Source organism: Hetaerina americana, unplaced genomic scaffold (genome assembly GCF_022747635.1).
Source record: "Hetaerina americana unplaced genomic scaffold, ioHetAmer1.1.p SCAF_10, whole genome shotgun sequence".
Classification (NCBI taxonomy): domain Eukaryota; kingdom Metazoa; phylum Arthropoda; class Insecta; order Odonata; family Calopterygidae; genus Hetaerina; species Hetaerina americana.
Window position 1 is genome coordinate 58,736,406 of NW_027286070.1, and position 17,478 is coordinate 58,753,883.

At 34.8% G+C, this 17,478-nt stretch overlaps 1 protein-coding gene across 5 annotated transcripts in view; it reads right to left on the minus strand.

The window, feature by feature from the left end:
• Positions 1–3,266: 3,266 nt before the first annotated feature.
• Positions 3,267–17,478, minus strand: part of MRP (Multidrug-Resistance like Protein 1) — a 60,830-nt gene continuing 46,618 nt past the window's right edge. For all 5 annotated transcript variants that reach the window (XM_071598726.1, XM_071598725.1, XM_071598724.1 and 2 more), the window contains exons 23-33: positions 15,109–15,198; positions 14,881–14,971; positions 14,321–14,429; positions 13,981–14,107; positions 13,648–13,746; positions 12,087–12,236; positions 10,858–11,016; positions 7,759–7,925; positions 5,627–5,741; positions 5,411–5,490; positions 3,267–5,021 (exon numbers count right to left, since the gene is read on the minus strand). In XM_071598726.1, the coding sequence (XP_071454827.1) occupies positions 4,910–5,021; positions 5,411–5,490; positions 5,627–5,741; positions 7,759–7,925; positions 10,858–11,016; positions 12,087–12,236; positions 13,648–13,746; positions 13,981–14,107; positions 14,321–14,429; positions 14,881–14,971; positions 15,109–15,198 (1,299 nt within the window). In that variant the 3' untranslated portion in view covers positions 3,267–4,909. The remainder of the gene's footprint in view (positions 5,022–5,410; positions 5,491–5,626; positions 5,742–7,758; positions 7,926–10,857; positions 11,017–12,086; positions 12,237–13,647; positions 13,747–13,980; positions 14,108–14,320; positions 14,430–14,880; positions 14,972–15,108; positions 15,199–17,478) is intronic.

Genomic DNA, 17,478 nt, shown 5'->3' on the forward strand with positions numbered 1-17,478 from the left:
TATCATAACTTTAAAAAAATGTTCATTGTTGTAGGCAAGTTAATGACAGGGATGTGGACTACGGATGTTAAGAAAAGTACAGTGAAAACGTTGTTGAAACAAGATGATACGTTTGACTTTTGTGATGTGGGCATGGAGAAGGATGGAGAAGGTAAACCTGATGGGAAGGACAGCCAAGGAAGAAGTACTAGACATGGTGGAGAATGGGAGGGTATTGTTGGGAGAACAAAAGAGGTACGAGGGTCATCCGGAAAGTAGTACCCGTTCGTGAAATAAAGACACAAAAGTAAATATTAACAAACATAAAAAAATTTATTTGAAAGAGGATACTTTAAACTACTTCTCAACATAATCTCCAAGCAAATTAAGGCATTTGTCATAACGTGTGACAAGTTTCTGTATTCCTGCTGCATAGTCCTTCGCCGCCAGCTCATTGAGATACGCGAGGGACCCATCTTGCACAAATTTTTGCATAATGCAGATGGTGTTTAACAATTTCATGAACAATTGTTCGAGAAACATTGGGAAAATGCTCACAGATGTCATCAATTGTGACGCGCCGATCGTTCCTCACGAATTCGTCAACTGAGCTCACCAGTTGGTCTGTAATGACAGACGGTCTCCCCGAACGCTCATCGTCGTGTGTGTTCCCCCTCCCCATGTTGAAGTTGCGACACCACCGCCGAACAGACGACTCGTCCATTACATTGTCTCCATACACCTCCTTTAATTGGCGATGAATATCACATGGGCGAACGTTTCTTGCATTGAGGAATTTAATCACTGCCCTCACTTCACAACTGGCGGCGTTCTCAATTTTTTTAAACATTGTAAACAATCACAGAAACAACACAGGCAATGCTAGCGTCACGCAACTTGGCTCAGAGAAGGCAGACAAGCCACTGAAGCTATCTGACCTCGTCCAGCGGCTACTCACATCGTCAGCACTTCATGCGGCACGAACGGGTACTACTTTCCGGATGACCCTCGTATAAAGGTAGATACCGAGCATTTGGATTGGCGATGGAATGCTGTAGTGTATGCGAAGGAGAGGGTATTAGGCAGGCAAAGAGGAGATACGAAAAGGATAGTAATGCTGAATAGAATGAAGGGAGGTAGTATGCAAAATGGAAGAACAGTTTACTGCACTGTAAGGTATCAGGTTGTCTTGTTAGGCACGGCTAATAAATGTAGCTGTTGCCTGTGTCACTTACAAACTTACCTTAAATGATAGACTAACAAATAAAAAAACAATCTTATAGATAAATGTATCAATGGTTTTTCAAGTAATAGCATTTATCGTTAGAAATTATTTTAAAAAGTGCTACTAAATCACTATCTATCTACGATACATTTTTCAGTTGTGAATAACTTTTGCATTAGGCTAAGTAATTTGGGCATGAAGAAAAGAGTGGTGTGATATTTTTTCGGTAATTTTAGTTGAGGAATTCATTGATCTAACAACTAAAATCAGTTTCAATCTATGCTTTCAAAAAAAAACAATTAGTATCAATCAACATGATGCATGCAGAGATTTCCCCTAACTATGCCATGATTCATTTTAATTTATTAAATATTTTAAAGGAGTAAGGTAGTCCAGTGGGTAGAATACTGGAATGCTAACAAAAGGGCCCTGATTTGATTCTGGGTGGTGCCTCTGGACTTTACCCAAGGTGTGCTATATTTTGGGCACCAGATATCCCTGGCGAACAACAGGCGGCAGGGCCAAAACAACAGGCCTTCCTGCCCTCATGCATAAATTTTACATTCCACTAAGTTTAGAATTAGCTCTGACCTAAACTAAGAATCAAACAAACCTTTGGGTTTGTTATTCCAGTTGCTTGCATTTAAAATTAAATAGGAAAAATGAAAAAAATTAGGTTAAAAAAATTAAAATGAATAATAGTCATTAATGGAAGCAGTTAACAAGCATAAGAAATCGACCTGCGACTAATTGTGAGTAAAAAAATGTGGACAATAGAGGGAAAGGTAAGCAACACAATCAATATGTGGCTTTGAAAAATCCTCTTGAATAAGGATGGTGATGGGTAGGAATGAATTAACATAGGTCCGAGGAAAGCTTCAAAGAGTTGCAAAAAGCACATTAGAAGGGGAGAATTGATACATATTGTGAGGAGGAATCATACCTATCGTGATACATGATTAAAGGATGCAAGAGAATAAAGAGCATTATGCAATTGAGGAAAATAAATTTCTTTTTCAATATTAGTAGAAGATAGGAAGATTCGAGTTATGTTCATTTTGGTTTCTGCAGTTCATACCAGATTTTTTCCCTTTTTCTGAAGGCACTGGCAAAGTAAGCAGCTTGAAATCTAACGCAATTTTTTTCAAGAAGAAATAAGTTCCTGAGGAATGAACTGAGAGGTATGAGAAATGAAATAATTAAGCCGAACAGCTTCACCTGGCAAAACTCATTTTTTCTTCACTACATAACAAGCTTTCAAACCAGTTAGGTTTGATCAGAACTATATGAGGATATCAAGTGGAAATTCAAGTATACATTGAATGGCTACCCGTACCTTGGCAAGGATAGCAGGCATCCTAAGACAATGAGAGCATTTCTGACAAAGTAGTTATGCTTCTCATTGAGCTGTACCTGAAGAAATGTAGAAGCATCAACATGAGTACCTAGTTTACAAGTGTAATCATAGCCAAGAAACTGAGAAATATGGTTACAACCACAATGAATAAGGGATGACAATAATTTTCTTCTTCCACGCAAAATGCAAACAAGGAGAAAGAGCTTACTTAACTTTTCATTGGATTAAAATATGACTTTTAGAATGCGCCTTCAAAATGAGGCATTGATTGCTTGGCTCCATATACAAATTTTTTCACTGAATATGGTGAAAAGATCTCAGGGAAATGAGATCCTTTGTAACAACAAAAAGTATGGAGTGGCATAATTGATCAATTGTCCTGGCAGAATTTAGCTATCAGAGGTTATGATGATGGCCAGTGAATTCCTTTATACATTCTTCACTTGGTTGGAACAAATTCCCAAAAAATATATACGGATATGACACGGAACAAATTTTAATAAGATTATTGACAGTTCTTGGTAAACATGATAAATATAAATTTTGTTTCCAGCCTGTACATACTAATCCTGTAAGCCATTGGCAAGTCATTGCTTGCCATAAGGAGATTCCTTTCCAGGGTTCAACAGGCATCACCAAGGTCAAAGTAAACCATATAAATTTTAAAATATTGGTTGGTATAGTTCATTTAAGATTTGCAAAAATACATTTATTCATGATCAAATACAACTTCAGTTTAACAAATTGTAATTGTACTAAATATGTATCATATAAAACCCAGATACCATCATGTTAAAACATTTTTTTTCAAGGATTTAAATCCTCATAATTTATTAACTGTTTTGGATAAAATACAAGCATTAGGTACTATTTAGGAACTTCATATGTTTGAACCTGTTCCAAAATTTGCAGAGAGCAGAGCAACAATGTGATGAACAAGGTAATTTAAAGTATTGGCTCAGCAAAGATATACTATTGCCAATACCAGCTGTTTTTCTGATTCATATCAAGGTTTATCAAAGTTACAAGTACAAAGACTCACGGTAAGAGTAAGTCTGTTTAATTTTGCCAGTACTTCAAAACTTCATTTTAAGTACGCTTTTAAATAAAATAAAAATATCATATCATTAGTAAGTACTACAATACCAATTTTCACTTTGGGATGAAGTTGTACTGAAAAATATTTAACATAATGAATGAAGTACAACAGCCAAACAAAATTACACTAAATGTGCTTCAGAAATACATAACTGATAATGAAAATGAATAAATAAATATCCAATATGAACATGGATATGAGAATGAAATTCATGGGCACTGCAATGAATGACCCAAGTGATGATAATATACTCTGTAAGTACAGGAAACAGAAGGGCAGTATCTCAAACACCACTGGGTAGTTAAGTGTTTGAGCATGAATTGGCTAAGTAACTGGTTCGTTTATGCACAACTTTGTCAGCATGACTTTCTAAATAATAATGATATATACATGAACTAAAACAGGCAAGCTGCATAATTCAATTACTTGATGTATAAAATATTCTTTGAGGTGACTAAAGAGTCACCACATTTTTAGAACAATGATTAATGAATAGTGAGTATTAAAACTAAAAGCTTGTTAACCTTATAATTTATATACTTAATAAAGATTCTTTCTGGTGTGCAAACTCAACATACAGTCTATTTTACTCCAAAAATATACAAGATTTACTTTCACAAAACTTAACAGTCTTATTCAAAATTAAAATACACTGCACTAAGTAATCCATCACTTCACTGTTGTAACTCAATAGAATATGTAAATAACACTAAAATAGAGTCCAACACTTTGGATTTAAATGATCACCTTCTCTAATGAGCGGATATAAATGAGACAAATCTAAGTACTTGGCTGACAATTAAAAATGGTTGTCATAATGTTAATTTGATAATCAAATAATTATTTCTTATATCATGTCGCCATTTTGTTTAGTTCAAGCACCACTGGCTTAAGCATATCAGTAAAAAATATCAAAATGAAGTACAGGAAAGATATTTATCTCAGTCAAAACAAAGTAACCAATCATTTTTGTGGCAGTGAGAGCAGATTATTTTGTAAAAATGCCAAAAATTGCACAACCTTACATTGATGAAAAATTTACATACTGATTTTTATTAAGTAATATGCACTTTAGCAGAGTTTAAGTACCAAAAAAATTGGCCCACTCTCACTTCAAGGCAATAAAGTCAGTGGCACAGACCCTTTTTTTCAAGAATGCTATTTCAATACATATGTAGTACCCTTAGAACACAGGAAGGACCACGTGAGGCCATGGTAGCATAGTTATAAAATGGAAGGTATGAAATTTTCAAACAAGTCCAGCGTCTTTTGCCATTCCATAGAATACTGATGATCTGGTTTCCAGTAACTTTGATGGAGAATCAAATTCAACTATTTTCCCTTTGTCAAGAACAATGACCCTGAAAAACAATAGACAAATCTTGTAAAGTTTATAGTTCCAATAAAAGATGCAAAAAATTCTATAAGATCTCTAGTGAGAATTTTATGAGAAATTGGAGTGATCAATTTATTTAATTCAAATCTTTTGTCAGAGGGGATAAGCGTACGCCAGATGAGCCTGAGCCCATAGCTAACCAAAACATTTTATTCTGCTCGGGCCTGAATGTACACGGGCACTTGAGGTTTCTCATGTTGAAAATATGATATTGCAATTAGGTAGAGTTTCTTTGACAAAGATTGCATAAGAGGTTTTAGCTCTCGATACTAACCAATATATTCCAAATACTCTACTGCAACTACTAATAATAGAGTTAAAATTAAGTAAGCAAAGATAATCCATGAAGAATACCTGTCACTATCCATTATAGTGTTCAGTCTATGAGCAATTGTAAGAATGGTGCATTCTTTGAACTCAGTCCGGATGGTCGTCTAAAAAAGAATATTGCATTAATTTATTGAGTTTACAAATTAATACAACTTCTATTTAAAATAGAAAGAAAAACATTATAATATTCAGATATCAATACTTAAAAAAATAAATGAATTACATTTCACGTATCATTACCTGAATTAACTCATCAGTTTCTAAATCCACAGCAGCTGTTGCTTCATCGAGAATCAGAACTTTGGTTTTCCTTAAGAGTGCCCTCGCAAGGCATATTAACTGCCTTTGACCAACACTGTAAATATAAAATTACACTAGCATGAAAACCCACCAATGTAATGGCAAAGAGAAAAACCTGAACACATTAATGAAAGGCACAATTTATGTCCTGTTTTACATTAAATTCAAGTTGTCAAAAACAAAAATGTAACTGCATATGATATCATTTCCGGATGAATGACTCAGGGTTTTATCTTAATTATGCAACTTAAGAATTTGTGCTACACAATACAGGGCATAAATAACCTTCATTGTATAAATATTTAAATAATTTCAAGAAGGGAGAAGGCTACATCAAATGGTTAAAATATGAGGGTAAAAACTAGAGCACATGGATCAGTTTATATAGTATACCTTGGAAGTGCTTTGGACCCAGATGGTTAAGGTAGTAGGGACACCAGGAGATTTCTGTTAGGCAAAGAAACTGGGAGGGAGTTGATGACTGGGACACTAAGTTAGAATATTAGGAAGAGATTGATGAAAAATTTTACATTGAGCTTAATTTTATACAGTGCAGCCACTTTTTTATTTCAATCAAAACAAAAACAAAAGAAAACAAACAAAGTGAGCTAGGCATAGTAGGGGAGGAGAGAAAATTGTTGGGAGGAATCACAAGAAGGCAAAGCAGGTGGATGTAAACCATTTGGATAGGCAATTGAATGTTGAGAACTACATGGTCCATTGTGCAAATAATGCGCATGATTTTATTGTGATACATCTAATCATGGCAGCATGGTAAAACCAGTCGGGATATGTGGTGGGGGAACCAAAACCTACCTCAAACACATTAGACTACTAAATAATAGCATTACATAATATTTCCTCATCAAACAATATTTAATCTAAAAATCACTTCACCACAGCACTTACTTTTTAACTAACAATTGCATGAACACAAAAAGTAAATGAAAAATACTTACATAGTACATATTCAACTTGTTGAAATATAGCCTGTATGCCTTTTCTATAATACCAGATAAACTAGAATGGTACATAAAATTTTTAACAGCACATGCACTTATAACTCTTGTGAATTCAACCTCGTGCTTTACGGTATGTTTCTTTGAGTTTAAAAAATATTTCTTAAATGCCAATGTTAGTTGTCAAATTAAATATTTCACCTATATACATCTTTAACCTGACAAATAAAAACTATGGATGGAGCTTTTAAGGTAAATGATAGATTAATGACATGAAGGGTTAGTGAATACACCACTCTTTGGCAGGCATCCAAAACTTAACATTCCATTATATGTTAATTTGTCAAGGAAAAGAGAATTTACAGTGATAATAACACCCAAAAGGATCATGATATAACTCAATGTAAACATTCCTAAGCAATGTTTCAAAATTCACAAGTAAGAGCTTTTACATCTATTCCAGTTCATGTCATTCCTTTCATTAATTTTTGTTCATATTTTAATGAGAGAGAGTAAACATTCAGTAACTGTGACATGGAGTGTGAAAGATGCAGCATGGTTTCAGGACTTTCAATCTTAGTTGTATTAAGAATATGAGAGTATACATGTGCAATATGATACAGACATTGAATTTTCATTCATGACACACAAATATCAACATGATAAGAACTTTCATATTATGCGCTATTTGCCGAGTAATCCAAAATTACATATCATGGCATACATTGTGCTTTTAAATATGGTGCCCATTAAATCTTCAGCTATTGAGGATTTAGAAAAAAATCAGCATTTACAAAATAACTACATAATTAAAAAATATTTTGAATTGACTGAAAACAAGGGACTCATTAGCCAAAATGTGCCCTCTTGTTGATACTGTTTGTACATTTCATGCATACAAATGTGCCCAGTTATATGAAAAATAAAGCCTTTTTATTGGGTGAAGAGATACCTTATGCATAAAACGTAACTATGCAAATGATACAGGAGCAAGTTAATGGGAATTTCTGCTGTATAAAACACAGCCTAAGAGAATTACATGATAACAGCAATCATTATGTCCATTAGCTATAGTATAATATACATTTATTTATTAGTAAGTTTTTACTCAACCTTAGATTTTCTCCTCCTTCTGAAACCTCATGCTGGAGTCCAGCTGACAGAGATTTGACAAAATGACTCAGATGGGCATGCTGCAGGGCTCTCCATATGTCAGCATCTGAATGCTTTTCAAAGGGATCCAGATTCATTCGTAGGGTGCCAGAAAACAAGACTGGGTCCTGTGTTTTTTGAGATAAAACAGACCTAATCAACAGATGTTTTTCCATGAAAATCAATTAGCTACCTATATGAACAAAATCAAGCTATTGTAAGCGCAATCAGTTTTCAAGACACCATTTCCCACATCAGTGATTAAGTGGACAAGGCAAAGGAGGAAATTTGCACGATGGAATTTTATGGCCCAGTCACATATTTAAAGGTCACTGTGATAGTATCCATTCAAATTTAATTTTAAAAAAGGTATATATGGGAACCTCAATAATCCTGATGATCAAGGCTGAGGAGATTGTAAAATATGCATATGAATAGCCTTGCTTCAGTGACCACATTTCCGTGCCATACATAGCTACGCTCCATATCAAAGATTTGATGAGTTTTTTCTTAACATGCTTACTCAACGTCTCTATTATTAACTCCCTCCTCCTCGTGAAAGCATCATTGCCTAGCGCAATTCTTCTCCTTACGTCCCTACTACTTTGACCGTGTTGCTCCAAAACACTACCGAGATACGTAAACTGTTCTACCTACTCTATTTTTGCCCTCCTATTTTATGTTAAGCTTAGCCTTTTTCTTTCTAGAAAATCGCATAACCTTTGTTTTATTAATATTGATTTTCATCCCATACCTGTCGCACTGAATTTCCAATTCACTCAGCAATGCTTGCAAACCCTTGGCTGACTGACAAACTAAAGCTTGGTCATCAGCAAACCTAACTGATTTTATGAGTTCCCCGCCCACTTTCATTCCTACCTCGAGTTCTTCCCATGCCTCTTTAATCATTTCCTCTGCATACAGGTTGAACAGCAACGGTGATAATGGGCAACCCTGCCTTACACCCCTTCCTAACACTGCCCATCCTGACTCCCCGTTCCCCACTCGCACCTGAGCAGTCTGAGACATGTACAGGTTGCGGATTAGCCTCCTTTCCCTCCAATCTATTCCTATTTTCTGCAATATACTCATTAGTTTTTCCCAATTCACTCTATCAAACGCTTTTTCGAAATCTACGAAACAGGCAAATACCTCCTGGTTGTGTTCTATATTCCTCTCGATTAATAATCTCATTACTGCAATGGCATCACGCGTACCTCTCCCCTTCCTAAACCCAAACTGATCATCCCCCAAGTAATCATTTGCCCTACTCTCTATCCTTTTGTTTATGATCCTTAGAACAACTTAAGCTGCGTGGGATATCAAACTTATTGTCCTGTAGTCCTCACATGATGTAGCCTTTACCTTTTTCGGAATAGAAACTAAAACTGATCTCACCAAGTCTTCTGGTCAGATTCCTTCCTCATAGATACAATGAATCAGCCCATATAGCCTCTTCCTCCCACCTTTTTCTAAACATTTCAATAGTTCCGGAGGAATGTTATCCATCTCTATGGTCTTATTTATTTTTATATCCCTTAATGCCCTCTCTATCTCATATTTGAGTATACCTGGACCTAAGCTATCTTCCGCTACGTCATGTTCCTTTTCTACGTCTAACTTTGTTGGTCTAAGTTCTTCACTATACAGATCTTCTATATATTCCTTCCATCTCTCTTGGATCTTTCCTGAGTCAACTATTATCTTACCCACCTTATCTCTACCTTTAAGCATAGATCTTCCTTTCTTACTTCCCGATAAAGATTTAATTTTGCTGTACAGCGCACCAATTTCACCCTTCCTCAGCAAACTTTCCATATCCTCGCAGTGCATTTTCCACCATGCTTCTTTGGCTTTCTTCGTTACCCGTCTCAATTTATTATTTAACTCTTTGTACTCCCTTTTGCCTAACTCTGTGTTAACACTCTTCCATTTTCTTCTCCATCTATCTTTTTAATCATCTCATCTGTGATCCATGGTTTCCTCGTCCTTTCCCCATTAACAGTTTCTCTAAGTTTCTTTTGCAGCTTTTGATATCCCTTTCTTGATACATTCCCATTTTCCTTTGATGGTACTCAGCTCTTTACTGTCATCCATGATTTTCTCTACAGCCTGCTGGTACTTTTTCCTTGTCAATCCATCTAATGACATTCCATTTCCTAACCCCCCGCCCCATCTTTTTGAAATGGACACTACCCTTCATAGCAACAAATTGTAGTCAGAGACCACATCCGTTCCCAGGCAGCTGTATGGATTGATCACACTGTTCCTGAATCTGTGCCTAATATAATAATATAATCTAACTGATACCTTTCTGAGTCACCTGGCATTTTCCATGTATACCTACACCTTTTGCGGTGTCTAAACCAAGTATTGGTGATAACTAACCCCAGTCTGATGATAGTTGGAACACCAGTAATTCCTGCTATGCTTCCATCTCACCTCGCATAAACCTAAAATATCTATATTTCCTCTTTCCATCTCTCACTTAATATTCTCTATTTTTCTGTCCCCAACATTGTCCTAACATTCCAAGTTCCTATTCTAACTAAATTGGTCTTCTTCTTCTGCATCTTCTGTCCTGCTGCTGTCAGTCACCTTTTGCAAGGGTTTCGTGAGATGATGACCGCGGAAGCCTCGCCTCTCCCGCTGCCGGGCAGGACACATGGCCAATTGGGCTGAGTCCCGTAGTTGCCATGACTCATATTCATTATATTGTCAATCAGTTTGTTCTTGGGAAAATAATTGAGGTGGTTTCCCATAACCTTACTCAATAGTGTTTTTGATGAGAAACCATCACTCAACCTGCCCCACTGGGGTCAGATGCCTTTGCAGCTGCCTCACTGAGGAACAGACGCTGCATGGACTACCTTTCGTCAGGCTCCTAACCTTCGATCTATCTGACGTGGGTGACCGTACCTTGAGCAATTATCATTGCTCCTGCCAGCACAGTTCTACGAGTCATCAGAATGCCCAAGCCCTTCCACCATGTCAAGGTTGTAGCCCATGGGAGGGACAAACATGTTTCATAAATGATTTATTAAACTGTCAATATCATACCTGGGGAATGATTGTTAGACGCCCTCTTAGTGCATGAAGACCCATCTTTGATATGTCCAAGTCATCAATGAGAATATTACCCCCAGCGGACTCAATTATACGGAAAAGAGCCAGAGTTAATGATGACTTTCCTGCTCCTGTCCGACCAACGATGCCCACCTGTCAAAATTTAAGTGATTACATAACAATATCATAATAGTATAGACAAGTATCACATACACATAGACATTCAATTGCAAGTGCTTATTGTTTATATCTTAAGTCCAAAGATGCAAGATTCGTAATGAGCTGATTTGTTTTGACATAAAATGAAAGATGGCAACAAAAAATTCATTAAATATTATCATGATGAGAATTTTTAATCATTTCCTTTATGGAGGTTGCAGGAACTAATACATTGGTATCATCAGCATATAGCATTGGTTTTATTATTTGTTATATTTGAATTATTTATTATATCAAGAAAGTTCATTAGTTTGCCCAGTAGATCTTTCACTATCTGAAGAACTTTGTTTTGTTTACACTCCATATTTTAATGGCATCACATGGGGCAAACCAACACTTTTCCCATTGATAGAATAAATGTGAGCTATTAGCTATGGTATTCACCACTGATTTCGTTAAACCAACACAACCATGATGGTAAAATGACTTACAGCCAAAATCACATTCCAACACTATCTGGTTTTCAGCTATATTTATGGAGCAAATATTATCAGTAGTTGCCATCATGACTTGATTTAAAGATGACGAACACTGGGTATGAATGCATAATTTCCTTTCAATTGATACTAATGACCATACATACATATTTGGATACTCAATAATCATATATATTCAGACTGAGAATACTCAAGGCACAAATTCAAATATGAATCATTGACTTTCCAGTCAGTGGCTGAGTGCTTTGCTGATTGCACAGTCATGCCATTCCCTTACACTATTATTACCTCTTCAAAATACAGCAATGCTATTACCTAAAATGACAAATACATTCATGAATGCGGGGATGAAGTTGTAAAAGGCAATTTCATAAGATGATAATCATGCCTTTTAAAGAGAAAAATGGTAAATGAGAATATAAGAGTGTAAAATCTCTTCAACAGACTCTCGGTAAATGATGATGCTACATGGTATTTTTTGCAATGATTTGCCATCATAACCAACAATTCCATCAAAGCTCTAAATGATGTAAATATTTAAATTTTAAAGATAACATTAATAATTACCTTTTCACCTCCATTCACAGTGCAGTTAATGCCCTTGAGTACCAAATCAAGACCTTCTCTATACCGTACTTGGAAGTTTCTGAACTCCACCTTTCCCTCTGAAGGCCATTCTGGGGGAGGTTCAGTGGATTGGATCTCCCATGGTGCTTCCTGTTCCCAAGAGTAACATTATAGCAATTTAGAATCACAAAATTTACTTAAAACCAGGACAAAGAATGATATAAACCAGTGAGATGAACATCATGCCATTTTAAAATATCCTTTTCCATGTGTATTGAATCAAAACTCTACACATACTATATGAAGGTACGAAGTATCAAGGCACCTTCCAAGTATGTGAACACCTATTTGGACCCTTTCTAAATAAAACAGCAAGAAGAGGAGAGGACAAAGTAGTCATCTCCCTGATTATACCAAGGAGCATAGGCCCAATGTCAACAAACAAGTAGTTGTGGAATGGGTAAGTGGTTCAGGGTATAAATTACATTCAAACTTGCAGATGGCAGGCCAATTTGGCACTAATAATACTTATAGATGTGGAACAAAAGAAATTTTGGGTTCTTCAGAGACCATACTGACAAGAATCCCAATATCTCAACCTTGATTGGCCATTTACATAAATATCACATGGATAGACTATGGTTCTGTTGCATGAAGTTGCATAGACTCGCTATAGTGAAGATGAAGAAAATTTGTCGTCTCAGGCATAACTTTATGGAATTTGCATAACATATTGAAATGAAATAATTTTTTTTCATTTCAATATGATGAAAATTGTGTCAGAGAGCACATAGGGGCAGGACTGGTGGGTCAGTACTGCACCTCTGAGGCATTAGTTTGGGTGAAAAGGGGCCTTTTACCATTTCCGGTCATTGTTTCGACTAGAAAGTATGTCATCTAACGTGTTAAAAATGAAAAAACATTAAAAATAACCAAGATAATTTGACTTGTACCCATAGATTATAAAGTAAGGGAAATAAATATTTTGGTAGAACGAAGAAACGGAATAAAAACAAATCCACAATAAATAATAAATGAAAGAAAAAAATGAGGAAAGTGGAAATTGATGAACACAGTAGGTGTAATATACATTGCTGCATGAAAAAGTAAAGTCCAGATGTCGAGTACATATTGCCAAGTGCAGTAAATACTGACTTTTTTTTAGTACAGACAGCTGAAGATATTTATAACGTTATGGTTTTCTTAAGTATGATTACCATATGATTAAAATGTGAAAGATGTAATAATAATGAAGGCGGCTTTTTCATTTTCAATAAATATACTAAATATAAAAAACTGACACCTATAAGAGAGGGACAAACCAAAAAAATTGTCTTCAACAGGTTTGAAAGTTTTTGTTCAATATAGAAGAAGAGCTCTCATTAAACATCATGTTTTTGAAAAATTTATCACTCCATAATGAAACAGATTTACAAGTGGAGACAAGACAAAAATAAGAACAAATGAAACCAACTCAAAAGATGAGCAAGATTGGAATCACTACATTTTCAGAGTCACAAACAATGTTAGAATAAGTAATTTTACAATAAAATGAACTAACCTTCTCTGTTTCTCCATACTCTTTTATTCTTTCAACAGCCACAATATTTGTTTCCACATCAGATGTCATTCTCACCAACCAGTTTAGGGTCTGAGTGATCTTGAATAAATATACACTTTGATGTAATATCTCACAGTATGATTTATCATGAGGCAAATCCAAATATACAATTGACTATGAAGTTAATGCTCAAATTAAGCAAAATTATAACACAAATTTATCCTTTGCTCAAAAAAGTTGGTGGAGTTTGTAGGCATTGAAAAATAGACACCCCATATAAATGACTAAAATTTGATTTACAGCATCTAGGACATGAAATTTCGTGCAACATACCTGGAGAGCATAACTGACTGAAAGCCCAACTATACCAGCATTTACAGTTTCACGACCAATTACAGCAAAGAGAGAAGCAAACAAGATGATCAAATTTCCAACCATCTCCAACCGAACAGCCAACCACCTATGAAAAAAATCTAGTATTATCACACGTTCAAGATACAACCTACGAAGGGAAACTTTCACCTTAGTTCTCTATGTTAACCTCCAGAAAGTTCCTGGACTTAAGCTATGTACACCTGTGAGTTTGATTGGGAATTAACAGTGATATTTCTGATGCAAAAGTTCTCATTTATTTGGATTGCACAATTATTACACAATTCCATCCATGACTTACCTATTGGCAATTATACTTGGGTAATAGCATACTTGATTAAAATCAACAGTATTTTCATTTTCTTCAATGAATCTTTCCTGAACACCATATGCCCTTATTGTTGGAGCACCTAAAAATAAAATAAGTACCTCTTGTAAAAGTTAGCACAAGATAGTAGTCATGTTTGCAGATTTCAAAGGACTAAATCACTATAAATAGTTAGGGCCAAGGTAAATGCTGTATTATTCAGAAAACAATTAAAATTCATTAAACAAACTTTCACATTTTTAACCGCAAATGTCAGATGACATCTCCATTATTCCTCATATCATGCTCAGAAAATGACACCAATCAGTTGCACTTGTTTATACTAATAAAGCTACTGTTTATGATATCATACAGATTCTAAATAAACAAATATAATTGTCATCTTGAATTCTAAATATTTGTATGTAGTTTATCAAGTAAAAAAAACTTTAATCATAAACATGATTAAAAATATCCCCTAGTGTGCCACATAATTTTTGTTGTCATAGAATTAATCCTATTGTACTGAACAAATATATATATATATTACCCACCAGTAACACTTTCCCCGAAGTGAGAGTAGATGGGTGACCGTGACACAGATTCAAGTCTTTTCAGCTGCCTTGATGTGGCAACATAAAATCTCTGCTCATGCAATGAAAAAGTACATTACATTTGGCATGAACTCTAAGGCATCAATGACTAAATTATCTTCAAGGAGGACATATTTTAAATAAAATATATTCATAATTACACTACTCAATTCTCTGTTGCATAAATACCTGAACAAAATAATATACAACTCCTATTGGAAGTATGACAGCTATAAATATTGGGGTGCTGTAACTGATCACAAATAATGTTGCCAAAACCTGAAAACGTAAATTAAGATCCATTAATATAGTGAAAAACTGGGGTAAAAATAACTTCAAAATCTAATCTACATGCAAAATTTATTGCAGCTTGGCATTTCAAGATTTTTTTATTTACCAATATAGATTACTTTTACCATACATATAATTTATAGCATAGTGATAAAAAAGCACAATATTTTATAATAAATAACAGGACCAATGCTGTAACTCACATGATACAGATACTCATCCACACAAAAGCAAATAACACACAAAAGGCAACGATATCAGTACATGTGACAAATAATTTTTAGTATTAAGTGATCACAACAACAAAGTCTGGGCACAAAAATAAATAATTTTCCTGGACAAACACAAAATTTTTGTAAAGCTCCTGTAGCGTAACAAAGGCAACAATTAATTCTCTAAAATTTGAAAATGCTCAGCCGGTCAGTTTCAATCAGTCTGAATTATTCTTCTCTTAAAATCATGGGGAGAAATGGATTGCCAAAATCTTATGCAGTAAAGGAAATTGATGGTAATAATGCATAACACACTAGTTTGATAATGTTCTTGGAACAGAAAAAGTACCATTGCATGACTTAGTGATAACAAGGCCAAGATAAGGTTGAAGATAAAATATAATTTACATGCATACCAAAGTCATCAAATATGGCATGAGAGGGATAGCAAACACTAATGGAAAAAGGTTTATTGAGAGTGGGGATCATTTGCTACTCATGACAAGCTCTTGAAACCAATAATTGATGGGGAAAAAGGAGTCCACACACCTGCAAATTAAATTTCACAATTATATGTTGAATACCAGTTGGGGATGTAAATTGATGGCATTTATGGAATAATATGCCTAATCTTTTTATTCAATGATTTCTATTAGGCATATCTTTTTAAACCTAATTGTTTAGATTCCAAGTGTGAAAGCATTAGAGTAATTATGAACATTTTTAAGAGAGAGTTATCACGAACATTTTTAATTAACTAGGCTATGGCGATGAACTTCCTAGATTTTACAAATAAAACTTTTCTCAGTACGTTCCCATATCATGGTGGTGCTCAATATGGAATCTGACAATAGCAAAATATTGTTCCCTAACCTTAAAATTACTTCTAGCAAAAATAACTCCATTGAATTTTTAACAATAATTACCGTAAGACTCCATCAAATCAATTGCTTCGACTAGAAAACCTTCATAATAGAGAAATTATTTAAATTCAATCATAGCAATCACTCCTGACAATATTTCAAGATATTATTAAAATCCTTGGGCAATGTGACATGTTATTCTCAACAAATTATTTGATTCTGCATCCCTGAATCCCATTCATCTATGAAAATCAACTTCCGTAGTTTTTGAAATAATTCAAGTTGTTTACCTGCACTAAAAATTAGAGTTCTAATGGCTCTTCCATGAGATACATCCCGATAACACACAAATATCATAATACATGATAGCATGGAGAAGTATTTTCTTCTCTTTTCCCAAAATTTAAGATAAGAAATTCCAAATTAATCAAGAAATTGAGATCATACATAAGAGTTTGAAGTCTCTGTAAAACATTAATGAAAATTTGTTTCTTTAAACATATGTAGAGACCTTCCAGTCTCTGGGATCCTGATTGGTTTTTCTTAAGGTTTATCGAAGGTCAAAAACACCCAAGTTTACGTAATAATTATGTATTCTTTCTTGCTATAACCCAAACTAAAATATGTTGTGCATCTCAATATTAATGCCCCAAAAGAAGGTCACACAAAGCAAAATCAGTTCATGGTAATCATCAGGATTAACATAAAGGGATTATTTTGGGAGGCATGAAATGGCCGAGGTTATTTTGAAATCTTGTTTATCAATCAATGAGATATGTCATACGTAAGACACATTTTTTTACCTTCAAAACACATGAAACTAAAATGGCAATCAGTATGGTTAACAAAGGAATAAAAGTAAATTCAAAGCACTTAAGAGGTGAATAATGCTACATGTGATCGCCTTAAGATAAGCCATAGATGCTTAAGTAATTCACAAATTTTTTTATTTGAAAGTTTGCACCCTGTGATGTAAAGAGAAACAAATATATTCAGTAGCCTGAAGAAGGAGCGGACATACTTATGGCAACATGAAAATATTGTCAGCCATATCACTTTCACAGTCAATCAGAACCTCGAGTGTTCATTGATCCAAGGAAATTTTCAGAACTAATTTAAATGATCAACATCACCCAGAGAAGAAGGCCTTAGTGCTGTAAATTTAAAAATGCTTCACATAATCAACCTGAAAC